This window comes from Pelecanus crispus, chromosome 8, assembly GCF_030463565.1.
Source record: "Pelecanus crispus isolate bPelCri1 chromosome 8, bPelCri1.pri, whole genome shotgun sequence".
Taxonomy (NCBI): domain Eukaryota; kingdom Metazoa; phylum Chordata; class Aves; order Pelecaniformes; family Pelecanidae; genus Pelecanus; species Pelecanus crispus.
Genome location: NC_134650.1, coordinates 7,157,168 through 7,184,940, shown reverse-complemented (window position 1 = coordinate 7,184,940; position 27,773 = coordinate 7,157,168). Strand labels below are relative to the sequence as shown.

At 57.3% G+C, this 27,773-nt stretch overlaps 2 protein-coding genes across 3 annotated transcripts; both read left to right on the top strand.

The window, feature by feature from the left end:
• Positions 1 to 12,668: 12,668 nt before the first annotated feature.
• Positions 12,669 to 16,183, top strand: RPS14 (ribosomal protein S14). The gene is made up of 5 exons (XM_075715316.1): positions 12,669 to 12,704; positions 14,084 to 14,234; positions 14,546 to 14,707; positions 15,210 to 15,286; positions 16,073 to 16,183. Exons 2-5 carry the CDS (start codon positions 14,086 to 14,088, stop codon positions 16,138 to 16,140), a joined length of 456 nt encoding a protein of 151 aa, XP_075571431.1. The 5' UTR covers positions 12,669 to 12,704; positions 14,084 to 14,085; the 3' UTR covers positions 16,141 to 16,183.
• A 6,736-nt stretch (positions 16,184 to 22,919) lies between these two features.
• On the top strand, positions 22,920 to 27,653 carry CD74 (CD74 molecule). Of its 2 annotated transcripts, XM_075715171.1 has the most exons (9): positions 22,920 to 22,997; positions 24,362 to 24,537; positions 24,647 to 24,738; positions 24,836 to 24,889; positions 25,138 to 25,233; positions 25,470 to 25,560; positions 25,981 to 26,169; positions 26,541 to 26,621; positions 26,817 to 27,653. In XM_075715171.1, the coding sequence occupies exons 1-9, from the start codon at positions 22,927 to 22,929 to the stop codon at positions 26,822 to 26,824; spliced, it is 858 nt and encodes a 285-aa protein (XP_075571286.1). In that variant the 5' UTR covers positions 22,920 to 22,926; the 3' UTR covers positions 26,825 to 27,653. The 2 variants fall into 2 exon arrangements, with proteins under 2 accessions (XP_075571286.1, XP_075571287.1); XM_075715172.1 differs by lacking the exon at positions 25,981 to 26,169.
• Positions 27,654 to 27,773: the final 120 nt, after the last annotated feature.

Genomic DNA, 27,773 nt, shown 5'->3' with positions numbered 1-27,773 from the left:
CCCTGCTGCTGGCAGGGGGACAGCCCCAGCGCCGCTTTGCTAAGGACACCAGAGTTTCCCCGGTACCCGAAAGGTGCAGAAGGACAATGGCAGCCCCGGCAGCTGCCCTTGGGACAGGCAGGAGCAGGCAGCCACCGATGCTGCTCCCACCCCAAAGCCACCTGGCTTGGCTTCTCCCCACGGTGCACAGGCTGGACAGGAGCAAACACAAGGGAATATCAGGAAAATGTATCCCTGATTTATTCAAGATCTGGAGCATTTGCACCCCAGGGGCACTTCAGCAGGAAAATCCTCCCTTTTTCTCAGCGCTGTATTTAAGATCTGATTTATAAAGCCTGGCCACAAATGAGCAGTCAGAGCATCCACTTGAATCGCCGCTGCCGAACCAAGTTTACCCTCTGGAAATAAAACTCTGGCTCCGGCTGCCCACCACCTGCCCGCTCCTGCGGGAAAGAAACCAAGATGAGTGATTCACCCAGCAAAAGCGGTCAAAGATTTCCACGTAAAAAAAGTTATTTTTGGCCAAAGCACCTCGCTCTGGAAGAGACGTTTTTCAGCCAGAAAGCCCTGTTAGCACTTCAGTTTTACTGGAAAAGATAAAAGCAATGTTTTCCTCAGGTTTTCTTCAAAAAAACAATCGTGAAAATGGTTCTTTCTCTGCAGAGGGATGGAAAGGCAAGGTTTGGTGTGCAGCGAATCGCTGCAAATGTTTGCTGAATTTTTAGGGGAGAAAAAACCCAAACAAATGAAAAAAACCACCCCAAGCCCCAAAGAACTGGGTGAGGTTTCTGGAAGCCCATAATTAAAACTTTTTCCATGGCAGAGCAGCTGGCAAGCCCAACCGGTGGGGCTTTTAAGACCAGCTCTAGCAAACCCCACATCTTAGCCCCACTCCCCAGGTCCTGCCCCTGCTAACCCCCATCTCCCAGCCCCTTCCCCAGCCCCGAGGAGCCGCAGCCCCCCGCCAGCGAGGCTGCACAGAGGAACCTCCCGGGGAGGTCACCCCGATTCTGAGCCTTAGGCACCGGTGGCTGCCACCCACCTTGTCCCCAGCACCCTGATCTCTAAGAGCACCTCTCCACGCTCCCCCCCATCTCCCAACACCCACATGAAATCAGCCTCCTTCATAAACTAGGCCAGCAATTAGCAGCAGTCATTAGCTTTCCTATGCCCCAGGGGTGCCAGGCTGGGCAGCCGGCCCCCCGGCAGCGATGCTCCCCGGCACCATCCCAACCAAAGACCCCAACACCCCTCGGCCAGGTTAAGATTCGGGCTGTGCCGCTGCCTTCCCCCAAAAAAGCCGGAGCTCTTTGCAGGTTGCTCCTCCTCATGGGTATTTTTTGCCCTTGAATCCTCAGGAACAGCCTCGCTCCGGAGGAAGCGGAGCTGGGGGAATTCTCCCAAACCTTAATTGAAAGAGGCGCTTAACGAGGAGAGTTTCTTTTGTCTGTTAATTGAAACAGGTTCTTACTGACAAAACTCTCCATGAATTTTAAGTGGGTTCGCAGGGGGGGAAAAATCCACTCAATGAATTGGGTTTTCCTGCTTTGAAATGTGCCGTGTCGGTTCCTGTGGCTCTCAAAGCGCCCAAGAGCCTTTCTGGATAAGCAGGGCCTGAATCCCAAGTATTTTAAAAAGAAAAAGAATGAGGGGAAAATAACCTTGCGTGAATTTTTATATTTTGCTGGAGTGGCAGCCTGCGCTTTCACCACAGGTCACACGGGACTCCTACCCCAAAATCCCACCGACTGAACCACCTTCTGCTGCCTCTGACACTTTGCTCGGCCAGATTTTTCCCGCAGAGATGCTGGTCCTGCCACGAGTGCAAAGGTGATGCTCGATCATGGGGAACTGCAGGGCAGCAGCGATTCCACCCCCTCGGCCATGGCAGTGCTGCAAGCCCCATGGGACGGGCCAGCTGCTTCATTTTCTTGACAGCTTCCCATTACGGTGAATTTGAAGTTGGTAGGAGAGCAGCTTCGTACCGCCGCAGAAGAAGCACCAGCTGTTCTGGGGAGGGCAGGCTGCCCTGCCAAGCGCTAACCCAGCCCCAAAACAGCACTTTTGCAAAGCAGCATCCATAAAACCACAGCATGAACCAGCTCACGGAGAGCAACCATCCCTCCGGCGCCTGCATTCAGGATAAATCCCTGCAAGGATGCAGCATTGCACAAGCTGCTCCCTTCTCCCAGGGGCTCCCAAGGATGCTCCCGCTGGACCACATCCATCCTGCCTGATGCCCCAATGCTTTGCTGAGACGCAGCCAACCTCCACTTCCCCACAGTCTGTCAGGACAGACCCCCCTGGGAGCCCAAAGCACCCGTGGGGCTGGGTGCTTGCAGCCAGCATTGAATTAGGAGGCAGGTAAGCACCTGCTGTGAATTCAGGCATGCTCCGGTGACGGCTCCCGGGCTGGTGGGTCCTTTGGGGAAGGGCCGGGCAGAGACTGACACACGGGCAGGATGCTCCCGGGGCCTGCACGCTCCAAGGTCGCGGCCGGGCCAGGAGGAGGTCAGATCTTTTATTAGACCAACGGGCACAGTTGGAAAAACCGACACATTTTGGGCACGCGGAGGCATTCCTTGGGCCCAAGAGCACATCTGTTTTTTCCTAAAGGTATTAGTTAGGCTAATAAAAGACATTACCTCTGCACACAAACTTTGCCACCCTTAAAAAGTACCAGAGGCTGCAATGCTCACCAGCCCAAGGGAAATGCAGAGAGCAGGAACAGGTGCAGAGTACAGGAGACTCTTGCAAGATCCATTTTGTTTTCACCCTCTAAGACACTGCCGGTAAGGCCCACATTTGCCCCCTACAAGTGCAGCATCGGGGCTGCTGGCACCCGAGCTGCCTCTTGCCTCCCAGATTTCCAGATCCATGTCTGAGGTTGCACAAACTGCAGCATTTCCCTGGGAAGCCTGTCGCTCCCAGGCTACGGCATCAGCCCTGTCCTCTCCTCCTCTGCAGGGGCTCAAGGCAAAGCAAACACTTGAGGAACCAACCTCCAACGCCCCACCTGCCCCTCCATCCCGGCACCACGCTGCTTGCCCCACACACACCAGCTCGTGGTTTCAGCCGGCGAGAACTAATAAACCACCGGTAACACGTGCTGCTTCGCACCCCACCAGCCAGTTGGGCCAGGGGACCGCACCACTCCTGGCCTCTCTACCTGGGGACATTCCCCATTCAGGTGGGCTCCCACGTCCCCACCCAGCCAGCAGGCAAAGCATCCCCATCCCGTGCCGGGTACCATGCTCAGCCTCCCCCGCTCCCCGCCTCGAATTCCCCTCTCTGACTTACATCCATGAGGCCAGCAGTGCACCAGTGCAGCCAAGGGATGAATCGAGGCTGCTGGAGGAGATATAAAATGGCCTGAGCAGTACATTTAGACTTCAGGCATCGATAGCATTTTGCAGCCGTATTTCAGGACTGAGCCGTTAACCCTTTTTAATGCATCCCTTTTTTCTAAGCTGGTACCACCGCTTCAGGCTCCAAGCCCAGGGGTTGCAGGGCTGTATAAGGCTGTGAAGAAGCAGACGGTGGTCGGGAAGGAAGGGGGATAGGCAGGGAGATGCTGACAAGCAGCCGGAAGGCATTTGGGTTTTGCCAAGGCCAAGGCACGGGAGGCAAAGCCAAGAGAGCAGCAAGTGTGTGGAGCCGGCACACTGCCCCGAGGAGCAGGGACACCCCGGGGGCTGTCACCCTTCCGAACCATATACAGAGCCGTTGGGTGAGACACATCTCCCCACACAGTGGAGGGAGCTGAGAGGGACACCCCTCGCTGTACACCCAACCCTCAACATGCCCAAGCCAAGAGAGACAGAAAACACTTCTTCTTCTTCCCTGCTTTACATCAGTGATGAGATTTCCAAGACATTTGGGGTTCCCTGGCAGAAGAGGGACAACAGGGCAGAGCCCCTTGGAGAGAGTCTCGGTCTCTCCAAGACAACCTGCATCTCCACAGCTTTGGACCAGATCAGTAGCAGGACTGAACTCCAGGCATGCCCCCCACATAAATACCAGTGCAGTTCCTCCCAGGACACCCCACATTTAGGGATCTCTTGACCTTCCAAAAACCCTCCAGGAAGGCTCAGACCAGCTGAAGGTAGCACCAAGGATCTCAGCCCCTTCCCCGGGCAGGGGCCTACAGCAAGGTCCTGCTGCTTTTGGGGAGGATGTGGCAACCAAGGCAGCTCCCACCCTCAACCCCCTCACCGCCCGGCCAGCACTCACATGCTGGATTTACGGCTCGATATTGATCCGTCTCCTGCAAGCTCTGCCATTAAAGCTGGCGGCTCTTGCAGGAAAACAACATGAATCATAAGCTACAGGCCGCCCTCTCCCTGCGTCTGCGCTGCGTGACTCACCGAGCCCTTCCAGGGGTCCCAGCATGAGGGCTGCCCTGCTCCTCCATGCCGGGGGACAGGCGCAGGGAGGGGTGCAGGCAATACCATCTCCCGTAGGCACTTGGGGACCGAATCATGACAGCCCCTGAGGCTTCTGAAGTGGTCTCCAAGAAAGCAGCATCACCCTCCACCCAGGTCCTCCTTCCCCCGTCTCAGGCTCCAAAGCCACCAGCGTGCACGTGACAATGGCACATTGTAAAAATGCATGAAGCAATGCCACTACCTCGGCCAAAAACACACAAGGGCATTCCTGAGGTCTTAAAGTGTCTTCAAGAGCAGAGCTGGAAACATCGGCAAGATGGACTGGGAATCCTGGCCCTCCATGGCCAAGAAGCAATCACAAGATAGAGGAGCTTAATATCTTGCTTCTCTCTCTGCCTTTATTCCGAAGCTCATTCTAGCAGGCTCTACCTCAACAGCCAAAAATAAAAAAACAACTAAATAAGGCACATCTAGGAGGTAAGATTCCATAAAACCCCTTTTAAGCAAAGCCCTCCATGGCCCTGCCCCAGAGCGTGAACAGCCAAGAGAACAGCTCCATCTCCACCACCCAGCCAGAAGCCCCCGAGACGGGATGCTCGGCGTGACCACGGCCCTCTGTCCCCAGCCCAAGCACCCAAAGATGCCCCCAAAATCAAACCTGGTTATGAAAGCCAGCGCCTGCAGGCAGAGAGGAGCAGGCAGTGCCAGTGACACTCTGCAGCAGGGACACGCTCGGCCGTGCCATGCTTCACCATGACACACTACTGAAAAGATATTGATGATTCCCTCTTCGCTCCAGCCTAGTTTTTGACTTGTGAGGCGTCTTTTTGCTTCTGTTTAAATTACCACCAACAGCACATTAAATACATCCTGTTCTAGAGTACTAACAGCACCGCACAGATAGAAAAGAGGGGAAAAAACCCAAAACAACCTGTAATAAAAAGTCTGTTTGGTGGGGATGGGTTTTCCATCCTCACCCAAACACAGCCAGACCAGACCCACCAGGTTCCCAAAGGTGCAGGAAGTGAGAAAGGTTTCATGTGCATGAGCTTTCCCATCAGCATCCGTGCCTCGTGTTGGCAGATCTGGGTGGGAAGGGAAGAATTTGGGGGCTGCAGCAGGCAGGGTGGCATGGCACACACCAGGGCCAAGCAAGGTGATCCTGTGGGGTGGCTTGGGGACTGGCAGGACGGTAAGACAGGAGGTCCTGGTTTCCCCACACCCATGCATGGATGCTCCAGGCACGGAGGGGTGTCAGGAAACACAACAATCTCCATTGCTTTTGCTGTCCGTGCCAAAAAGGAACGCTGACATGGGCGAAGGGAAGATGCTCAGCCATCCCGCCAGAGGCCAGTGAGGTTGGGGTTTTTTTCCTGCTGTATGAAGCCCTGCACGTTTTTTCTATTGTTTAATTTCCTTCTTCTCCACCCACAGCAAGTTCACGCAGAAGCGAGGAACTTATTTCCTATTGAATTCATCCTGGTTGTTTTATTTGGAAAAGGAAGACTTCCTCGGCCATGGTCCCTGTGCACAGCCGAGAGGAGCAGGCATGGGGCCGCTCGCCTCCCTGGCTGCACCAGCCCAGCCCGGGTAAAAAACACTCCTGAGATTAAAGTAACAAAGATGCTGCTTTGCTGCAGGAAGAGATGCTGTTTCGAGGCTGTTGGTGACAAAGTGGCATTGCAAGCCATCGGCTCCCCAACCCTGCGAGCACCGGTAGTGTGGGAAGAAGACCGGCCCCACGGTGCGCTGCGGTGGCAGCCGGCCAGGACCATGGGAAGGGAGAGCCCCGGCGTTGGGATGCGTCGCAATGGCTGGGAGCAAGCACCAGCCTCCAAAGGAATCGGAGCCTTCCAGGTGATGCCGAAAGGTGGCCAAGCTGGCACGGCTTCTGCACCACTGGGCTTGACGGGCAGGGGACAGCCTGCCTGTGCAGTGGTGGAGGCAAAAACCAAAAGATGTGGGGGAAAAAAAGAAATACAGCTGGGCATGAAAGGCCCAAGAGCTCACCGGTGGCTGGGTAAATGCTAGGACCTCTTCCAGAGGGAGGGTTAAGGTGCTTTACGGGGACTCCAGCCAGACTGGACAAGCCATGCCGTGCCAACAGCGTGCACCATCAAACCGGCTCCTGGCCGCACTGCTCTGATCTCTTTCAATCCTTTATTATTTTTAACTAACGCCACTTACGCCCCTCCAGAGCGGGGACGCCTTAGGCCTCGCACCCCACGCCCTCGGCGCCCGTGCTGCAGCTTGGCCCTGACCTTTCCGGCAGCGGCCAGCATCCCCGCCGTGCCCGACGCCGGGTGGGATGCCCGGGCAGCGCCGGGGCGAGGGGACCCCCGGCCACCCCGCAGGGCTTCGCCTTCCCCCCCAGAGCCGCCCGTGCAGCGCAGCGGGGCCGGGATGGGCGGGAAGATGCGGGGGGCCGAGAGGCCTGAGGGAGCCGAGGGCTGGCGGGGCCGCTCGGGGCGAGGGGGGCTCTGCCCCCGACCCTTCGCCGGGCCCCGCCGGACCCCCGGCCGGCTCCTCCCGAGGGGCAGCGGGCAACCTGCCGAGGGGAAGGGGAGGGCCGGCGCCGGGGGAGCCGCCGTGCCCGGGGGGCCGGGAAGGAAGGAAAGGCGGCGGGGGCCGAGAGGGAAGGGCGGCGGGGGCCGGCTCCCCCGGCCCGGCTCCCCCCGCCCCAGCCCGGCCCGGCGGCGGTGCAAGGCCCGGCGGCTCCCGGCCCGCGCTGCCGCCCGGCGGGGCCGCCCTTTGTCTGCGCCGCCGCCGCCGCCTCCCCGCCCCGGTCGGGCCGTACCTGCCTGCCCGGCCGGGCCCGCGCCGCTCCGCCAGGCCGCCACCGCCGCCCGCTCCGCTCCGCTCGGCTCCACTGGGCCCGGCCCCGCTCGGCGCGTCCCGCCCGCCGCCCCGGCCAGGCACCGCCCCGCCGCCCGGCCCCCGCCGCCCCCCGGCAGGCCCCGGCCCGGGAGCGCCGCCCCGGGGGCCGCGCTGGGCTGCCTGCCCGGGCGGCGGCGGCGGCGGGGAGGAGCGGGGCTGGGCAGGGCCGGGGGGCAGCGCTGGCCGCCCCGGCGCTGCTCCGCGCCGGCTGCAGGGGCACGGCAGCGGCGGGCAGCGCGGGGCTCGGCGGGCGGCGGCGGCCCCGCAGGCAGGTCGGAGCCCCGGGGCTGCCCTTCCACCGCTTGTCCCCTGCCTTAGCAGAGCTCCCGGCTCCTCAGCCCCGGGAGGAGAGCCGCCTCCGGTCCCCGGCGTGTCGGGGCACTGGGGGGGACCGTGAGCCGTGCGATGACCTCCAGACGGAGGGCTCCTTCCATCCCCCGGGCCTGGGGCGCCTGTGATGATCTACCTAGCGATGCTCCCGCCGGGTCCTTGCTCTCACCGCTGTTCCCCAGGGTGAGCACAGCAGGTTGTCCCGAATTGTAGAGCCCTGGCAGCGCCTTTGGTGTAACTGGGGTGCCGGGCTGAAGTCTCCTACCCAGACCCCTTTTATCTTTCTCCCAGTGCGCGTGTGCCCTTCGTGTCAGATTTTTGAAGCCAGTTAAGCCTGAGGTCATCCCAGTCCTCCTCCCCAGCCGCAGAACCCGGGCATGATTTTGGAGAACCAGTTCATCACATCGTTTCAGCTTTTCCACCCTCACTCCAAAACAAGCGGAAGATATACATCTGAGTCACGGGCTGGCTGCCCCTGGACCTGCGAGCGCACACGCAAAATTCCCTTCATTCCTCAGAGAGGGGAAAAATGAGCTTAACGCAGCTCAGCTGCTCCGCTCCTGCCCCTGCCCTCACCGCGGTGGCTGCCGGGGGCTCTGCCGGCATGCGGAGACACGCTCCGGTCCAGGGGAAGGGAGCCCACGTTAATCGCCAGCCAAAAGCCGCCCGGGTCCATCTCACCACCTGCGTGAGAAGGGATGCAGGGCGTGAAGAAGACCCCGCCAGGATTCGTGTCCAGCCCACGGGGACAAGTTTCATGTCCAGCCCATGGGGACAAGATGCGGCAGAAGGTTTGTTGGGTTTGGCTTTGGCAGTGTGCTCTGGGAGAGCTTCCGACTTAATGGGAGGCGAGGAAGAAATTTCAATCAAATGAAACAGGCAGATAAACAAACAAAAAGAAAAGAAGAAAGGAAATCGTAGGGAAAGAGACACAAAGAATTGCAGACAATTATGGCTGCGAATTTTCTAACATGCTCTGAAGCATTCATTGATGTCAAAGACTTCTTATCCTTAAACATTTCACTTCCCTCACAAGCCTTTTCTCTGAAGATGTCTGAATATCTTGCCTATGCCAAAGTTACTTGAAAGCTCAGAAAACAAAAAGGGACAAACAGGAAATTTTTCAACTGCGAACTGCTGTAAAGGGTATTAAAGGGATATTTTTTTTTCAGCCTTAAATGATTTGCAAACTCAGCCTGAAAACGTATCTCCACCGGGAACAGCTTTCTGAGGCCACGCTAACCTCCGTCAGATTTTTAGCAGAGGAGATTCATGCACAAATCATTGAGCAAAAAGCCAGCAATGAGTAATCAAAGGCATGCACCAAACTCCGAGGACAATCTGCAGAATCCGCAATCTCCAGCGGTACAAAGTTTTCCGATGAATAATTACTTCTGAGAAAAAGGAATTTGTTGAATGCTTGGTCTGGCATTTGCTAATACATTTTTTTTAAAAGAATGACCTACTAGCTGGAAACAGAAGGCTGCTCAGAAAGGCTTTGGTATTTATTAATACCAGCTCTAGCATTTTACATGAGTATCAGGTAGCTTTTTTTCCCCCCTATCTTCTGTTTGCAAACACAAAAGAAACCAGTTCCTTTCCTGCACACTTTAACTTACAGGCTCTTCTTCGACACATCTGTCAGAAAGAAGTTCAGCGGCTTTGCTCCGCGTTGTCTCCAATTTATTAATCAGCACCTTCAGCTCCCTACTGAGTTACAGCCAAATTATGGTCCCCTTGAAGTCCATGGCAGCACTTCCACCGACTTCATTAGGACCAGAAACCGCCTCTTGAAGTCTCTGCCAATTCCTTAAGTGCTTTAACTTCAGCGTTGGAGATTTCTTTTTTAATCTTCTTATGCCTGTTTCTGACACGTCATGTGCATACACAAACTGCCTTTCAGAAACTAAAAACGGCCTTAAAAGCAAATGGAAAAGCTTGCATATTTTTTTTTAACCTGTGAATGGCTGCATTTGGGATCCTGAACCTCTCTTTGCTGGGGCTATTAGAGGAAAGATACCATTTTGAGGGGCCGGGAGCTGTCGCCCACCCGCCCCGCGAGAGTCCCGACCGCAGACCCTGCTCCGTACCGGGCAGACAGCAAGGGTTCAGCCTCCGGGGAGAGTTTTGGCCTCTTGCAGCTCCAATCTCTGTTTCAAGGCCACCAGTGAGGCCGCCAGACTGGTGGCTCGTGGGAATGAGATGCAGCCACGGAAACAGTGACATCCGAGTGCCAAAAATTCCTGTTTGCGGGAAGACCGGAGCCGGGGCCTTTGCAGGTCAGGCCAGTCACTTCCCACTGACCCCTCTCAGCCAGGACTGGTTTACACCAGGGCCCAAGCCTGGGCAGGAGAAAAGGTCAAGAGCAGTGCTTCCATTTGCCTTGGCTCTCGGGCTCCCTTTTTGTTTAGTCACCGGCTGAGTTATGAAATCCGCCTGCAGCGTCACTGTGTCTGTGGCTTTCCCATGGGCTGGAGAGGCTATTACCAAGGAGCAGCTGGAATGTTAATTACCCATTAAGGAACTAAATCTGGGGGATTTCTCAAAGCAAATACACAGTGTCTCTGGCACTGACCCCACCGGGGCCTGAGCATCCTTCCCGGCCAGGCCGGAGGACGCAGTCCTCACAGCCCCTGCCATGTGCCTCCCTTCTTGCTCATCCCAGCCTGGGAAGGTCCTCAGCACTGTCCTCAGCAGCTAGGACAGCCTGGCCAGGACTGGCATTCAAGCCCCAGGAACATTTTGCAGGGCAGGCAGTTCCCTTGCAGACATGCCAGGACTGGTGCAAGGCAAAGCGAAAGGAAATAATTTGTCCTGGGGAGCAGAGAAAGCCCCATCCCACACGAAGCCTGGAGGGACTGGGAGCAGCCCGCCTCCCAGCTGCTCCAGGGCTGAGGGCAGCGTTGGATTTTGAATCACTGGGTTGTTTTTTTTTTTAGAAGCTCATCTGGTTATTTCAGCCTGCTCCCCCCTAAGTGGAGGCTCGCCCGTTTCCTTGCCTCTGGCTTGCATCTGTTCCAGGGAAACATCTGTAGGCTGGTGCGAGCCTCGTGGAGGATTGTCACAGCCTGCCCTGCACACGTGGCTCTTTGGGGAGAAACCCGCCCTGCCTGGCTCAGGCTGCCCGTGCACCCTTCACCGTCCCCACGGCTGCTTCTTGGAGGGGTCACCCACAGCCACTACAGCACATGTGGCCTGACACAGGCTGACCTCCATCGCTCACCTGCTGCTAGCCCCTTTCTTCAAACCAGGCCACAGCCGGTGTCACTGCAGCCCTTGGCTGGCTGGAATTACAGCAGTCCCACCTGTATTCTAAAGCCTCTCCTTCAATATTTAAACAGGAAGATCCTGACGCAGCAGCAAACTGCTAACGAAGAGAGGAGTGGGCAAGGGTGGCCCACAGGGCCAAGGCGGGCATTACAGTGGCACCCATGAGCACTTACAGACCAAACCTCTTCTCCCTGGTGGCAGCTGAGAGGTTTGCATACTGGAGGGACATGGGATTCTTGGCCAGAGAAAGGAAAAGGTACCCCAAAAGATGTCAGCCTTGCTGGGCACGTGGACAATCCCCTAAAAACACGTGGCACCCCAAAAGCTGCGGAGCTGATGGGTGCAAGAGGGGGGCCAGAAGTTTCCCACGGGCCAGCAGCAAATGCTGTCAGTAGAGCAGAGGGGCTGGACCCTCGCTGACGATGTGTTTTCAGGCCTTTGGACTGTGTAGTCCCGCTAGCGGGGCCATTATAAGGAGCCTCCCTCGTACATCAGCAGCCATCTGCTTCTCCTCCGGTTGGATCAGCTCTGAAGGCGGCTCCTGTGTGCAGATCATAGAATCATAGAATCGTTAAGGTTGGAAAAGACCTTTAAGATCATCCAGTCCAACCATTAACCCAACACTACCAAGTCTACCACTAAACCCTTCCCCACCTACGGACCCACAGGTGGGCTCCCGCTCTGCCACCTGTGACCCAGTCCTGCGTGGCTTTGCGCTCTGCTTCCCGGAGGGCTAAGCGCTGGAGGCAGCCCAGCGCCATGGGGGAGGCATCTGGAAGCAGGGCAGGAATCAGGCCCAGGAAGCGTATCGCAAGCACTGTAAAGCTCGTTCAAGCTGCCTTTTTTCCAAAGGTCTTTACTCTCCTGAGCCCTATTTAAATCAGTTGGAACCAGAAAATATTCGTTTGCTGGACCTCCTTAATGTAAAACTTTAGAAATTTGCGTTCCATTTGCTGTAGAGGTGGAAAAAATCTCCCCCGCTCACTGCTCCAGGAGGTAGTCCCTGCACCAGCGCTCGCAGCTGCAAAGTCTGCGCTACTCACGTCAGCCGCCTGACCTCCCAACAGAGAATTACATGTATTAAAACCTCTCCCCTTAGCTCCTTAAGAGAAAATACGCCAGACTTCCACATATTAAAGTCACTATGTACATCCCCTCATGGGTAAATTCCCAAACGCCTCCTCGCAGCCAGGCCTCCCGCCTGAGCTCAGGGCAGGCACAAGCAGCTGCCTGGGCCCCCAGGACACTTTGCCGTGCTCAGCTCACCGACAGCGGAGCGAGGGGGAATGGCCTGCGCCCCGGCCTGGCTCTAGCTGAGCCTGGGCAGTGCCGGCCGCGGCTGCTTGCCTGGGTGGAAGCGGGCTGCGTGCTGGCATTACACCGATTTTCCTCCAGTTGTTTTTTAAACCGATTCAGGCCTGCGTTTCCCAAGCCCTCCCGGCACGGCTGTCAGGAGGACGGACACCCAGCCCGCGCACCCGCGCCCGCCGCCATCTTGGGGAGGAAACCGCGGCCAGCGGCCGCCGCCATCTTGGGAAGGGACTCCAGGGAGGATGACGCCGCCATCTTGGGAAGGGACCCGGCCGCGCCATCTTGGAGAGGTCGGCCCGGCTTGCCCTCGGGAGCGCCGTTCACGGTTTCACGGCGGCGGCCGGCGCGGCGGCATCGGGATCGGGATCGGGATCGGGGCAGAGTCCTGCGCCTGCGATGGGGGAAACGCCGCTTCCCCCGCGGCACTCGGCCGCCTCCTGCCACCACTTCCGGGTGAGCGGCGGTAACCTCCGCCCCCTGACCCCTGCCGCTTCCTTTCCAGCGGCGGCCGGCGGAGGAGACGCGCAGGTGAGTGTGGGGCCGCGGCGCATCCGCCGCCATCTGCCCGCCCGCGCCTCGCCGCGGCATCCCCGCCCGCCGCCCGCCTCCTCGGGCCCGGGGCAGCGCGGCCGGCGCGGGGGAGGCGCGGCCGGCGGAGCGGGGCGCTAGGCCGCGGGCGAGCCGGGGGCTGGCGTAGCTGGGCGCCCGGGGGAGGGCCGGCCGGCCGGCGCTCCCGACTGGTGGTGGTGGAGGAGCGGGGAGGCCGGGCCGCGGAGCAGGGCCGCGGTTCTGTGCTCGGCCGAGGCTGCGGGCTGGCCCAGCCCCGGGCCCGGCGATGTGAGCCTCCTCCCGCCCGCTGGACCCGGAGCGGCCGGGGCCGTGTCCAGTGCGGCTTCAGGCGAGTGTCGGAGGGCAGTGGGCTCGTTGCTCTGAGGTTAATAGCGGCGTTACCGGTGCCCGCGGCTCGGCGTTTGCTCTGTCGCGTCGGTACCGCTGGGCTTTATGGACCGCGGTTGGGGCCGGTAACGTCCATGGAGCCTTTGGCTGTCTGTGCCGGGGCATGGGCTCTGTCAGAGTGGCCCCGTAGGCCTTGATGTGGCAGTCGGTGCTCAGCGCCGCTCTCTGCGGAGATGGGACTGTCGGGCTGTGGCATGTGGGTTAAAGTAGGTCGTGCCTGGGTTGATTTCCTTAATGAAGTTGCTAGCCTTTTCTGTTGTGTAGGGTGCCAGCTGTAGCAGGTATTTGGCAGGAGGGAGCGATAGGGAACCGTCTTCCCGTGCTCAGGAGCAGATGCACAGGATCCCCAGCCGCCTGACCAAGCGCTGCTGGGTGCTGTGTCTGCCGTCTTCTATGGCTGGATGTAGACTTCAGAAGACTTACCTGGGCTAGTCCCAAGGATGTGGTTAGGAGACCAATAACATGGAAGAACCCAAGCTAGTATTTGAAAAGTCTGTAGGGTCAGAGCTTTGTGATAATACCAGAGTCTTTAATAATTGTTTGATTAGGTATTTTCTGTCCATAAAGTCATATAAACAAGCAAGGGGAAGCTCTCGGCATTGCTGGTTATCAAGGAAAGGGGCTTCCTCATGCTCTGCTGTGGCGGTGCCTGGGGATATCAGCTGTCGTGAAGCGCAGCTTAGGTAGCGCCTGCTGTGAAGTGCAGCAGGAGTGACCCCACTGAACAGCTGTGGGTGGTGACCTGTCTGCCAGCATACAGCAGCGCTGGGGATCCTGGGTTTTATAAGAAGTCCGCTTGTACCCTAAAATTGCTAGCTGTGTTTTGCCAATGGTAGCTCATTTATCTGGCTTGGTAAAAGGTTGTAGTAGTAGGGAATTTCATAAAATGCTGTAAGAGAACGCTGAGAAAATCCACCATTGCTCATACTTCTTTTTTTGTTGCTCTTCAGAAATGGCACCTCGTAAGGGCAAGGAGAAGAAGGAAGAACAGGTCATCAGCTTGGGACCTCAGGTTGCTGAAGGAGAAAACGTGTTCGGCGTCTGCCATATCTTTGCTTCCTTCAATGACACTTTTGTCCATGTGACTGATCTCTCTGGCAAGTGAGTATTGAACCCTGGGCACCTCTGTGCGGTACCTGGCTCCTTCTGTTTTGAAAACGGAAATTAGACTTGGCAGGAGGCTCCACTGAAATCCTTGAGCTTCTGCTGAGCTGTAGGATACGGTGGCGTGCATATGCGCGCATAGACCAGATGGCTCGGTGTGCCTCTCTGTGATGAATGTTGTGCTCGAGGTACTGGATGGCAGCTTATTGATCTAGTAACGTTCAAAATAACAGATTCTGTCTGTACCCAGAAGCTGGTTTGTGGGGAGGAAAGGCTTTTTTTCTGAATGCCGCCTTTCCCTTTTGTAGGGAAACCATCTGCCGTGTGACTGGTGGCATGAAGGTGAAGGCTGACAGAGACGAGTCTTCTCCCTACGCGGCTATGCTGGCAGCCCAGGATGTTGCCCAGAGGTGCAAGGAACTGGGCATCACTGCCCTGCACATCAAGCTGCGCGCTACCGGTGGAAATAGGTGCGTGTGAGGGGCTGGGCCCTGGCATTCCCAGAGGATGTGCCTGGTCTTAGAACCATGCCAGACTGCACCACATCCCTTCTTTGCACTGCCTCGGTTGGGAAGGTAGATGAACCCTGGGAGTTTGACTTTAAACTTGCCCCAAAGGGTGTCTGTCGTGTTGCATGGTGACTGGCTGGCGTGGTCATCTCTTGCTGAGCATCTGGAACCCATTCTGAATGGGCGTCTCCAGTTGACTGGATCTGGGCTGTGCTCTTATTTATCTGGTAGCGGATGGGGAGGTGCTATCAACTTGGAGGCGTCTTACCTTGGAATGACAGTGAAGTGCGTGTCTGGTGGCTGATAGCGTGTGAATGGTTTGCATCTGGGGACACGGGAGCACGAGTTCTGGTATCTGGGTGTTTTGGGGTGGGGAAACTGTGATTTTAACATTCAGATGTTTGTGAACTGTGTTCAACTTCTGAGTCATTTAAGGGATTATGCGTTCTGGTTTCTCCTCCAGGACCAAGACTCCTGGACCTGGTGCCCAGTCAGCCCTGAGAGCTCTGGCCCGATCTGGAATGAAGATCGGCCGCATTGGTGAGTGATGGAGGAAGCGATAGCTAGATTCGTGTGTCATTGTGTACCAGTGCAGAGCATTGCTACCTCAAAAAATCAGGTTTGAGGGATTATTTAGTAAATGGAGCTCTGCAGGCATATATGCTGTTTGGTATGATGGTTTGACTTTAGGATGTTCTGCTTGGCCTCTGTCAGATGCCACTGTAGGTATGATTTAATTTAAACAGATTGTTAATTTGGAGATTCACCAGGAGGTGGCGTGAGCAGACTTCAGAAACCAAGTTTCTAGCTGCACGATAAACCCTGGCTGTACAGCAGAATGCTGATGCCCCTCTGATGTAACAGCGTTTGTGCCAGAGCCGTTCAGTCACCTACAAATACTGTGTTGGTTTCGGTTTAAGACTGACTCAGTAATAATGGAGTTCCTCTGACTGTTTGAGGGAGAGTCCCAGACTTTGTAGGGGAGCCACAAGAAGCGATGGTGTTGGCTGCTCTGAAAGTTACATCATGTACCCTTTGTTTCTTTGGAAATGCTGTGGCTACTTGGTTTAAGTGCGATGGGAGATGGGGATTTTTGCTTCCTAAGCATTAAAAAGCCCTGGGTACCCAGCCCTTGGCGAGTTCACCCATGTCCTGACCCCCATGGAGCACTGGTTCTGCCTGTGAGTGGCTCCTGCAGTGGCTGGCTGCCGAGGCGCAGCTGTGGGATGTCAGGGTGGCTGCTGGGGTGGGGTGGCTGTGCCCTGTTGGTTTCTTGGGGTACCTCTGGAAGGTAACAGTGTATTTTGGGTGTTCTTGTCCCTGCAGAGGATGTCACCCCCATCCCCTCTGACAGCACTCGCAGAAAGGGTGGTCGCCGTGGACGTCGCCTGTAAACAATGCTGCACCTTTCGTCATTAAAGCTCTCTTTAAAACCTCTTCTCACCTGTGTGGTTTTTTTACTGAGGTATGCTCAGAAGTTGAGTGGCTTCAGTTTAATTACATCCATGAATGGCTTATCCTCTGAAGCTGGGCTTCTGGTTTGGGTTGGGGTTGTTAGTACTGCTGTGCCAGCGGTGCTTTTGAATATCCACGGGAAAAGCTTCTGAAAGCACTGGAATTAACAGCTCCCTCAGCCGCTCTGTTTATGTATTTATACTTCCAGAGGTATTTAAGAAAAACGACTCCCCACTTCATCATGCCCTGCTTCCTACACTAATGTTTGCCCTCCACGGAATGTGCTGCCATCACCTGGAATAAATGCCCATTTTCACCTTTGCTACTGTTCTCTTCCTTGCTCTCCAGGCTTTGAAATTTCTCCTGTTTCTGTCACTTCCTTGCCTGTAGCAGGATTTTAGACCACGAGAAGATTCATAGGCATACAATACTTCAGAAAATAGTTTAAGACAGGTGGGTTCTCTGTGCTTGCGGTGTCAAGGTTCTTGCTGCTTGTGGTTAAAATAACTGTGGCTTTACAGCTCAAGAGAGATGAAATTGTCACAAGTTCATCCTGTGAAATGGTGACTTTAGCCCTCGTACAGCGTAGTGCCTGTTTTGGTGGGCGTCTGTTGCGCTGTCCTGTGATCTCCCCAGCAACACAGCGTGTGGTCGGTAGGAGCTGGTAGAGGCAGCGACAGCTTGTCGTGCTTTGCTGCCTCTGGCAGTCGCGTACCGTTCAGTGGGACTCTTGGCAACGAGCAAGTGAGCTCATCTGGAGCTGGTAAAATGGTTGTCCAGGAATACTTGTGGTCAGGTTTAAGTGGTGGTTATTTATCAGAACTGTTTGAAAAACTGTGCTAAGAATCCTAAGGTTGCGTGGCCAATATGAATAGTCTTACACATGACGATGTGTGACCTACAAAATGAAGCTGAAAGGTGGTGTCTTGGGCTCTCGGACAAGGTCTGCCTCCAGATCCTGAGGCTTGAGACCCTCACTGCTTCTGCATGGGCTCTTTCCCACACCTTTGCATCTGAAAATGCTTCACAGGGGATTCCTTCACCTGCCTGCTCCTGAGCCTCCCTCCCCTCACAGGAAAGGATGCTTTGACTGACAGTGCTGCTCGAGGTACTGCGCTCTCGGAGCAGTCTCTTCTGGTAAAGTTACTCGGCCTGGATTGGATCCAGGGCGTGTTGCTCCTGTCAGGCTTGGTTTTGTGTTGTCGAGCGCTAGCTCTTGCGTGGTGGAAAAGGGGTGAGTTTCACAGCGGAGGAAGGCAGGCTGGCTGATCTGAAGCCATGGTGTGTCTTGGTCTTCATAGTGAAAACTACTTGGATGCTTGTGGTTTCAAAGTGAGTCACCATCTCTTGGAGGTGTCCCTGCTGTGGAGAAGGAAGCTGGGCTTGTGAGCAAGCTAACTACTGCTGGGTTGTCTGCAAACTGTTGCTTAATACATGACTTCCGCTTTCTGTGGAAAAAAAATCTCTGCCTGGACAGATGTTCCTAAGCCAGCCTTTCCCTTGGCGCAGCCTTAGTGTTTTATTTGTAATTTTATATGTGGCCATGGAAAATTTTAGAATAAACTTCCCTTACTGTCTTAAAAGTGTGCTGTTTGCAGTTCAAATCACTGTTTTCCTGTACTTGAAGTGTTCTTTGAACTCTGTGCGGAGAAGGTGCTGAAAACACAAAACCAGCGATGGCTCAGCCAACGTGGAGCTGAACTGAGGGGGGAACAGGGCAGAGGCCCGCAGGGGAGCGGGAGGCAAAGGTGCGGTGTGTTACTAACAGCTCTAGTAAATTTTTTTTTTTTTTTTAATGTACTTATATACAGTGAAACCTGTTGCTGTTCTGGTAGGTGTTGCTTTGTCCCGGGTGTCATTAATGCAGCTACTTCACAGGGTACATTTGGGGAAAGGTCTACAGGAATATAAAATCCAAGGCAGGACCTTTGTGCAGTATGAATATAATAGACCCCTCTTGTCTCTTCGGGTGCAGTTCGTGGTGTTTTCTGATCAGTTTCGTCTCCCTTCTGCTGCCCACCGAGGCAGAGCGCAGACCCCTGGCGCTGGCTGGTTTAGCCTTGCTGTTTTTAAGGGCAGATGTGGAAATGGGAAGGAGTCTGCTCGGTACCGCTCTGGGTACGAGAAGGGAAGCGGCTTTTTGTCCGGCTGGTGGGTTCCCCCTGTGTAGCAGGGTCAAGCCAACCTCTGGGCAGCACGGACCTGGCTGGCACCCAGTGAGCCTTGTGGTGGCCGTGGCCTTGCTCGGCTCCTCAGAGCAGGTTGCTGAAGCACCAGCTGAGACCTTCGTGTCTTAACCCAAGGCAGGAGGAACCAAGACCTACCGCCCCGCGTGGCGTATCCTCCCCTGGGGAGGTTTTCTGGGGCTTGCACGGGTGGCAGGAGCTTTGCCCAGTGCAGGAAGGTGCATTTGCTTTATTACACCTCAATTTTTGGGAGCAGGAGCTCCGCTGGCTGCACGGGGCTGTCCAGGCTGAGCTGCTATAAGCCCAGCCCCTGCCACTTGCTGCCTTTGCCGTGCTGTGCTGTGAGCAGGGTGTTCCCTGGGCTCAGCTGCACAATTAATGGCAAAAACTGCTTTTCTTAGCCGATCTGACGTCTTTGAAACAACTTACCGCATCGGTGTGAAACCCCCTGGGGAGAAATGGTGAATGAGGAAGAGAAACCAGAGAGCCAGGCAGGTCTTGGTGCAGAGCAGGCTGCCTGACACGTGTCCCGGGGCTGCCTGGAGGGAAAGACTCTCCTGGCTGACCGGTGTGGATGGGTTTCATGGCTCTTGCCTGTTCCTGCCCCTGCCCAGCTGGCTTGCCTTGCTTGATCCCCTGAGGAACCACATCCCCAGCAAAGCCCCCGCAGCTGGGTGACGGCTCCCTAGCTCCGACTGCGTGGGCGGGAGACACGTGTGGCTGCCCACCCTGCGTCTCCCTGCGTTGAGGGCTTGGGGCTGCTCAGGGGCTGCAGCGCATCCCCAGCCCTAAAAGCCCGCGGGGACGGGTCTGTGTTTGCTGGCGAGCCCCGCGGCTCAGCTGTTCCCCTCGGGTTTGCCCGGAGCCGATCCTGTGCGTTGGAGGGTGTCGTCGCAAGGACGCTGAGAAATGCAGGTTTTGTTCACCAAACGTCAGCCTGTGCAGGGTCTGCAAGCTCCGAGACGGTGGCTGGGCTGGTAATGAATGGCTTCACGTGAATGCCCGCGGGGTTATTTCTGCTTCCCTGCCTGAAATAATTGCTCTGCCGGCTTGGGTTGAGGCCCCCCGGGAGCGGGGCAGGTCTGAGCTGCATCCTGAGCCTGCTCCCTGCTCCAGATGGCCTCTTTTTCCCCCCAAAAGCCAGCTGGTTCCCCAGCCTCCTGTAACAGTCCTTGGCAAGTTTTTCACAGGCAGCGCAAAATGCACACGAATACGAAGCCTCGGGGGTGACGGGGTGGTGACGAGCCTCTGCTGGGTCTGGATGCCAGCCTCAGGCTACGGAAGAAAGAGAAGGGGGATAAGGCAGGCTGAGGGGTGCTCTGTGAAAGGGTCTGCATCTTCCCAGGAAAATCAATTTACAGATTTAAAACACTTCAGATGTCATGGCCCTGTGCAGAAAGGTACAGTGGGGTGGAGGGAAGTACTGAAGAAGTTAATGAAAACATCAGCGTGCAGAGCGAGGGCCGATTCGGTGCTGACAGCCCCCAGCTCAGGGGGCTCAGCCTGCCTGTGGGGGGAGCAGGACTCCCCCCCCCCCCCCCAGTTTATCGGCTGCATTTGTGGTTTGCAGATTTGGGCCCAGCTCCATGAAATCGCTGGGGGTTTCACTCGCCAAGTTCCTGTTCAGACTTTCCTTAGTTCCCCTTAGGGCTGAGGCCAGTCACAGAATGTGCCTGGATCGTGGCCCCCAGGGCAGGGGGGGCTTGCAGCCCCAGCGAGGGGCTGAGCAAGGGCTGGGGCTGCAAAAGAAACCCACATCCCCCCAAACCCCCCCAGTGTCTGCTATGGGCTGAGCGTGAGCGGAGAGCTGAAAAATTTATGGAAGGGTTTTATGAGCTTTATTCCTTTATTTTTTTCTCCCTCTTTTTCCCCCCCCCTTCTGTCTTTTTTTTTTTTTAAACACCTTGGATGGTTTCTAAATGCAGCATCACCAAAAAAACAGCGGATAAGTTTTGAGTCTTCAAAATAGCCTCTATGCAGGAATGCAGGTGGGGCTGGGAGCTGGGGTGAGGCTGATGGATGCCCTCGGGCAGGGGGTCTGTGCACCCCAGCACCCCTGGGTGCCCCGGAGCTTTCACGGCTGGGTTGCACGAGCCTGGGGACGGCACCGGGCTCCGAGCACCGAAGCTCTTCCCCTGCGCTGGGGCTGCGATTTCCCACCTGGGAAGCTGGAGCATCGTCCCCCCAGTGCCTGCTTCTCCTCCAGAAACAGCCCTGCTCCTTGGAAGTGTTTTTAGATTATTCCTTAACCCTACCGGCGGGATGGCTCTGGGGCTGACCCCGGAGAAGGGACGGAGTGGATGAAGAAACCTGCCCGAGCTCGCCCCAGCCACTTTCTGGCCCTTGGGCCGCGCATGAGGAGGTTTGCCTGGTAACCAGTGATGCTCGGGCAGATTGTTTTTCACGCCCGGAGTTTCACTTTTGGCCGAACCCTGGCTACGGTCCCGCTGGGTCCTGACGCTGGAGCCAGCTCGGTGATGGACACGGTGTCCCCGGTGAGGCCAAGCCCCGTGGAGCAGTGCTGGCATCGGGGCTGTGTTATCCCTGGGCTGACCTGGGTCCTTCTATAGAATCACCTAAAATCAGCATAGATTCACAGAATCATAGAATGCTTTGGGTTGGAAGGGACCTTTAGAGGTCATCTAGCCCAACCCTGCAGTGCCAGGGACAGCTTTAACCAGCCCAGGGTGCTCAGAGCCCCGTCCAACCTGGCCTGGGATGGTGCCAGGGATGGGGCCTCCACCGCCTCTCTGGGCAACCTGTGCCAGTGCCTCACCACCCTCACTGTAAAAAATTTCTTCCTTATATCCAGTCTAAATCTATTCTTCTTTAGTTTAAATCCATTATTCCTTGTCCTGTCACAACAGGCCTTGCTAAAAAGCTTGTCCCCATCCTTCCTGTAGGCCCCCTTTAAAGGGGGAAGGCTGAAAGTGCTGAAGGCCGCACTCAGGCCTCCCCGCAGCCTTCCCTTCTCCAGGCTGAACACCCCCAGCTCCCCCAGCCTGGCCTCGGAGCAGAGGGGCTCCAGCCCTCGGATCATTTCTGTGGCCTCCTCTGGACCCGCTCCAGCAGGTCCATGTCCTTCCTGTGCTGAGGGCCCCAGAGCTGGGCGCAGGGCTGCAGGTGGGGTCTGCCCGGAGCGGAGCAGAGGGGCAGAATCCCCTCCCTCGCCCCGCTGGCCACGCTGCTGGGGATGCAGCCCAGGATTCACTTGGCTTTCTGGGCTGCAAGCGCACATTGCCGGCTCATGTCCAGCTTTTCATCCACCAGTACCCCCAAGTCCTTCTCCGCAGGGCTGCTCTCCATCCCTTCATCCCCCAGCCTGTATTGATATCGGGGGTTGCCCCGTCCCAGGTGCAGCACCTTGCACTTGGCCTTGTTGAACCTCATGAGGGTCACACAGGCCCACCTCTCCAGCTCGTCCAGGTCCCTTTGGATGACATCTCGTCCTTCTGGCGTGTCAACAGCACCACTCAGCTTGGTGTCGTCTGCAAACCTGCTGAGGGTGCACTCAATCCCACTGTCTGTGTCATTGATGAAGATGCTAAACAGCACCGGTCCCAGTACAGACCCCTGAGGGACCCCACTTGTCACCGGTCTCCATGTGGACATCGAGCCATTGACCACGACCCTCTGGATGCGACCATCCAGCCAATTCCTTATCCACTGAACAGTCCACCCATCAAACCCATATCTCCCCAATTTAGAGAGAAGGATGTTGTGGGGGACTGTGCGTTATGGGGGTGGATGGCTGCTCTCGCCTACGTAGCACTGGGGGGGCTGTGGGGCGGGCTGGGGCCCACACTGCCCCACTTGTGGTCTGGGGGTCACCCACCTCGAGGGGCTGCTTCTCCTCTCTTGGGTCTGGGGGTTCAGCTCCCCAAAAAAACTGCTGCAGGCAGGGCAAAGGGGGGTGCTGCAAGGGAGGGGGGGGCTTGAAAACACTTGGTGGTCCTTTAATTGTTACCCCCTGAGCCCGAGAGGCACTGGCCAAGCACCCCCACCTGTGTGACTGAGCCGGGGGGAGGGTTTGGGCCCAAGTGCAGCTTTTCCCTGGCAGCAAAGGTGAGTGAGGAGCAGATACACCCTGACGGCATAGGGCATGCCCCCACGGAGGGTCCTGCTCAGACTTCAGTGTGGGGAGCATCCCACCTCCGCATCCCACCTCCTACCTCCCCCATCCCACTTCTCACGTCCTGTACCCCGTATCCCACCTCCTGCCCCCCCCAGGGGTACCAGAGCCCCCCATTCCCACCACACCAGTGTCACCGGGCTGGTGGGCCCTGCCCGTGGCGGTGGGGTGGGAAGCGACGCCCCACGAAGTGGCTGCGTTGCTCATGGCCGGATCCAGCACCATTTCTGGACAGGAGACCTGCTGAGCAGAGGTCTGCCTGGCAACACATGATGCGGGTGTTGGCAGCCAATGGGACTTTTTTTTGTGCCCCCCCCGGGTGTGGCGGGGCAGGGTGGGGGGCCGGGGGTATTTCCAGCGGCAGCGCTCCAGGCGCTCACTGCCGTCGGGGTGCCGAGAGCGGAGCCATGGCCGAGGAGCAGCGGGACCTCATCTCCGAGCGCAGCAGCGGCGTGCTCAGCGTCGGGGACGCCCAGAGGTGCCGCTGCCGGGGCTGCGGGGACAGGGGGGGCACGGGGAGGGCAAAGCGGGCACAACGGGGGTGTGGGGCAGAGGGGACGTTGCGTGGCTGTGGGGTGGAAGGGGTACGGTTGGGCCAAGGGGGCACGGAGTGGCTATGGGGCAGAAGGGGGGCCACGCTGTGGCTACGGGGCACTCTTGGGTCAAGGGGGCTGTGGCGCTGGGGCAGGCAGGGGTGTGGGGTGGCTGTGGGGTCAAGGGGGCTGTAGTGTATCTCTGGGGCGGATGGGAGCATGGGGTGGCTATGGGGCGGACAGGTTCACGGTGTGGCTATGGGGCAGATGAGGGCACGTCGGTGGGGCAGACAGGTGCAGTGCGTGGCTGTGGGGTGGATGGGGGCCCAGCATGGCTGTGGGGCAGGCAGGTTGGTGGCGTGGCTGTGGGGCAGAGGATGGCTGTGGGGCAGGCAGGGACACAGCACGGATCCAGAGCCCAGCCAGCTTTGTGGGGCCACCCCCCATGTCCCAACCAGCCCCCATCTTCCCAACCCCTTTGGGGGCCCCCCCAAACACTTCCAGCCAATCAGAAGCCCGGGACCTCTGACATCATCAGTCACCAGGCAGACATCCGGGCAGCGAGTCCAGCTCTGAACATTGGCTGCAGCAGCAGTGGCAGCCGGGCAGCACCCATGGGTGCCCCCACCTCGACGGGCAGCGGAGGCTCCCTGGGGTGCCGCTGCACCCCGCCAGTGCCCCGTTCACCCCGGCGGGGCAGGATCTGGCCCGGGGAGTCCTCGGCAGCACAGCAGGTGGCTGCGTGGTGCTGGGCTTTGCCTTCCCTTGGCACCTGAACGCGATGGCAGCACTGTGACACCCACCTGCCCGCGTGCTTGGGGTGCCCAGCACCTTCGCTTTTTGCACAAAATTTTAAAAATTAAGTGCAGTCCGGCATCCCATAGGATATGTCCTCTGCCCCCTGGGACCAGTGAGGCTTCACATGGCTTCTTCATCAAAAGGCAATGCCAAGAGTGGTGCTGTGCCCCAAAAATCCCCTGGCAGCACCCTGCTCACTGCCCCTGTGTGCCCACATGCTCCTCGGGTACCCTTCCCGTGCCGCCCCCAACCTCCCCCGCAGTGGGTTTCGGTTCCCCCAGCGCAGAGGAGTGACCTTCACGCTGAGATTTCACTTCTGCACGCTGCGACGGGGGAATTTGCATTTGTCTGGCTGCAAATCCGCCCCCAGGAGGGGGGTGTTTGGGGGAGCATGGAGGGGGGTGACATGGGTCGCAGGAGGGGTTTGGGGGTGTGGGGGGTGATGGCAGGGTGTGAGAACGTCTCCTCCAGCCATGGGGCTGGGGCTGAGCTCCTGCTCCATGTCCCACAGGTCTGCGTTGGGCCGCAAGGCTGCCCTTTCCACACTCTCCATCCTGGTGGCCCTGCTGATCGTCGGCCAGGCTGTCACCATCTACTTCGTCTACCAACAGAGTGGTCAGATCAGCAAGCTGACCAGGACCTCCCAGACCCTGCAGCTGGAGGCACTGCAGAGGAAGCTGCCCACCAGTCAGTAGCCCCACAGGCACCAGTGTGGCGGTGGGGTGGCCAGGGAGAGGGCACGGGTTCCCCTGGACCACCCAACCCGGCACCCCTCACACTGCTCCTTCCTCGGCAGGTGCCAAGCCAGTGAGCAAGATGAAGACGGCCATGGTGAACATGCCTCTGTCCATGAGGGTCCTGCCTCTTGCTCCCTCTGCAACCATCATGGTAAGAGAATGCCCACTGCTGCCTGGCACTGCCTGTTGCCCTCGGGGCTTGCTGCCAGCCCTCACGCTCACGCTGCCCCTTTGTTTTTCCTCTTGAGGACATGGGCCCTGTGAGCAACAAAACCGAGGACCAAGTGAAGCACCTGCTGCTGGTAAGGTCCCCCACTACCCCACTGGCCCCATAGCTGCCCCCCTGCACTGCAGGAGGCGATGGGACGCTTGCTTCCAGCTTCAAGCTGTCTCTCGGCTGCATCTGGGGGCCTCTTGGGGCACTCAGAGCTTGGTGGGAGCTCCTGGCCTCCTGCAATGTCCCTCTGGCTGATATAAGCAGAGCTTCACCCCCCCCCCCCCCCCCCCTCATTTTTCTTTGCCCTGTCTCACCACGGTGGTCACTCTGCAGGAAGCAGACCGCAAGAAGATGTTCCCGGATCTGAAGGACAACCTGATGGAAAACCTGAAGACCCTGAAGAAGACCATGACCAATGAGGACTGGAAGGTCAGTGCTTGCTGCAGTCCTACTCTTCCCCTTCCAGGAGCACCCCTTTGGGGAGGGACTGGGGCGTCCCCCACCTGGAAAAACAAAGTCCTGCTTGAGCCAGGCTTGGGTTACCTCCGCCCCGAGGGAGGTGGTGGTGCTTGTGACCTTCCCTGGATCAGGCTGGAGCTTGCGGCACGGCTCCCCCGTGGTGCACCTCCCTGTCCCGGTTAACGTGCCGCTTCCCTTTGTTGCAGTCCTTTGAATCCTGGATGCACAAGTGGCTGCTGTTTGAAATGGCCAAGAGCCCCAAGCAGGAGGAGCGTAAGGCAGTCCCAGCGAAGAAAGGTATCAGGGATGGGGGCTGCTGAGCTGGGGAGGAGCAGGACCGGCCCTTCAGGAGCAACCACCCCCCAGGAGGTGCCAGCATAGGGCATCCCAAAGGCAACCAACCCCTCCGTCCCCTGACCGGTCATGGACCTCTTTGTCCCATGGGGATCCTCTGGTTGGTGGCCTCTAGGACATCACAGAGCCACCACCCACTGCCTCCAGGGCGTTTAGGATGAGCAAATGTCTGAAAAGCCAGAGCACCACACCAAACCCTTGGTCCTTGGCTAGCCCAAGAGCTTTAGAAAGGTCACTGGGGTGGGGCTTGGTCTTTTATATTTAATTTAGCTGCTTCTGGATAAAAAGCTCCCGCTGAGGCTGCCGGGCGGCAGAAGGGCCCACGGGGCTCACAGTGTCTCCCCTTTGTTTCTATTGCCGTAGTGCAAACTAAGTGCCAGGCGGAGGCCGATTCTGGGGGTGTCCGGCCGGGTCACTTCCGCCCACAGTGCGATGCGAACGGCGACTACCTGCCCAAGCAGTGCAATGCCTCCACGGGCTACTGCTGGTGCTCCTACAAAAATGGCACCAGGATTGAGGGCACTGCCACTCGGGAAAAGCTGGACTGCCCCGGTAGGTCACCAGGGAGGGGATGGAAGAGAGAAATGAGCAGCCATGCATGGATGCTGCCTCTCATTTTGCTTGCGATTAGGGAGGAGAAGAGCAGCCAGGGAGAGAAGGAGGGTGTCCACGCTGTAGAGAACATCTCTGACCCCTCTTTTGTGCCAGCATGTTAAGGCTGGAGGGGACCTTAAAAACCACAGCCCTCCCTGGCTAGCTGCAGTGATAGCAGAGGCATGCAGTCAAGGTTTTCCATGAACACCCCTTGCCCCCAAAGCCATGGCTCAGCGGGTGGGTACAGACTCTCCCCTGCTGCCCTCAGAGGGGTAGGCAATGGGGCAGCCCCAGGGCTCCAGCACCCACGTCCTGCCCTCCCTCTACAGATGCCACGGCTCCCACCACCACGGAGCCCGAGGAGATGATCTTCTCTGGGGGTAACATGCTCAACCTGCGTGTGGAGAAAGGTGAGGGCCAGGTGTGATCGTGGGGCTGGGTAAGGCACAGGTATCATCCCCCCCCACTCCCCCCCCAAGAGCCACAGCAGCACCAAAGCACCACCAGGGTGGTGGAAGTTGTGATGGAGACGCAGGCAAAAGCATCCTGGCTTTGGGAGGTCCTGGAGCCATCTTTCCTGACTCCCTCCTCTCTTTCCCCAACAGATAAGTAGAAGAGGATGCCAGCAGATGCCTGTCCCCTCATCAGCATCCCATGTTTTATTCTTTTGCTCTATTTGATTTCTGCTCTTACATTGCTTTCCTGAGACAATTAACAGTGGGCACCACCCCTGCACGCTCCTGCCCCTTGAGGTATCGGTTGTGACAGTTCCCCTGCTGCTGGGCACCAGATGGGGCTGCAGCTGCCACCAGGATCAGTGCTAGAGAGCACAAGCATTCCCTCAAAGGGTCGGTAAAGCAGGCTGGACAGTGATTTCAACCATGTTAGACCCATAAATCCTGTTCCCTTTTGCTCATCAGCATCCCGCAGCACCCAGGCAGCAGCAGAGCTCACCCCTGCTGAAGAATGAGCCACTAATGCTTTCTTGCACGGAATGAACATTAAAAGCAGCAAAACAACCTCCACCAGCTTCTTAACTGACCCCTGTAGGTTGAAACCCTATTACTAGGGTAGAGGGTATTTCTTGTGGAGTGCTGAGTTTTGTAGAGATAGATGCTCACCTTCAGCTTTTGCCTCCAGGCTGGAGAACAGCCACAGCAGTGGGTAACAGCGGGCAGAGGAGCTGACCTTGGAGTCAAGAGGGGCTTTAGTTTTCCTGACGATATCTGATAGTTCCTTTATAAGTGACCTCACAAGCTAATTATTTCAAATAAACTTTTGAATAAGAAAGCCTTGGAAGCAACTCTAGCAGGGCAGTGCTTGCAAACAGTTTGCATCTGTCCTTGGTTAAAAATAAATGAATCTTAAGAAAAAAGGGGAAAAAGAAAAAAATCTCTGCAGACACTCAGATCTCTGTGCCCCCACCCAGGATTGTACATATTCCTTGCCACAGTTCTGGCCTGTCAACTTGTTCAATCTCCCCTGCACCCTGGGGTCCCCCTGCATGGCCCACGAGGCTGAAATCACCTTTAAGCGAGTCGCAGCACGGGGGGAGAGGAGGA

What these genes read in the sequence shown, in the direction of transcription:
- RPS14 (XM_075715316.1), top strand. Translation starts at nt 14,086, where the DNA reads ATGGCACCTCGTAAGGGCAAGGAGAAGAAGGAAGAACAGGTCATCAGC. An exon ending in CGCGCTACCGGTGGAAATAG is followed by an intron (nt 14,708 to 15,209) that starts GTGCGTGTGAGG and finishes TTTCTCCTCCAG; the next exon opens with GACCAAGACTCCTGGACCTG. An exon ending in AATGAAGATCGGCCGCATTG is followed by an intron (nt 15,287 to 16,072) that starts GTGAGTGATGGA and finishes TTGTCCCTGCAG; the next exon opens with AGGATGTCACCCCCATCCCC.
- CD74 (XM_075715171.1), top strand. Translation starts at nt 22,927, where the DNA reads ATGGCCGAGGAGCAGCGGGACCTCATCTCCGAGCGCAGCAGCGGCGTG. An exon ending in AAGTGAAGCACCTGCTGCTG is followed by an intron (nt 24,890 to 25,137) that starts GTAAGGTCCCCC and finishes GTCACTCTGCAG; the next exon opens with GAAGCAGACCGCAAGAAGAT. An exon ending in GGCAGTCCCAGCGAAGAAAG is followed by an intron (nt 25,561 to 25,980) that starts GTATCAGGGATG and finishes CTATTGCCGTAG; the next exon opens with TGCAAACTAAGTGCCAGGCG.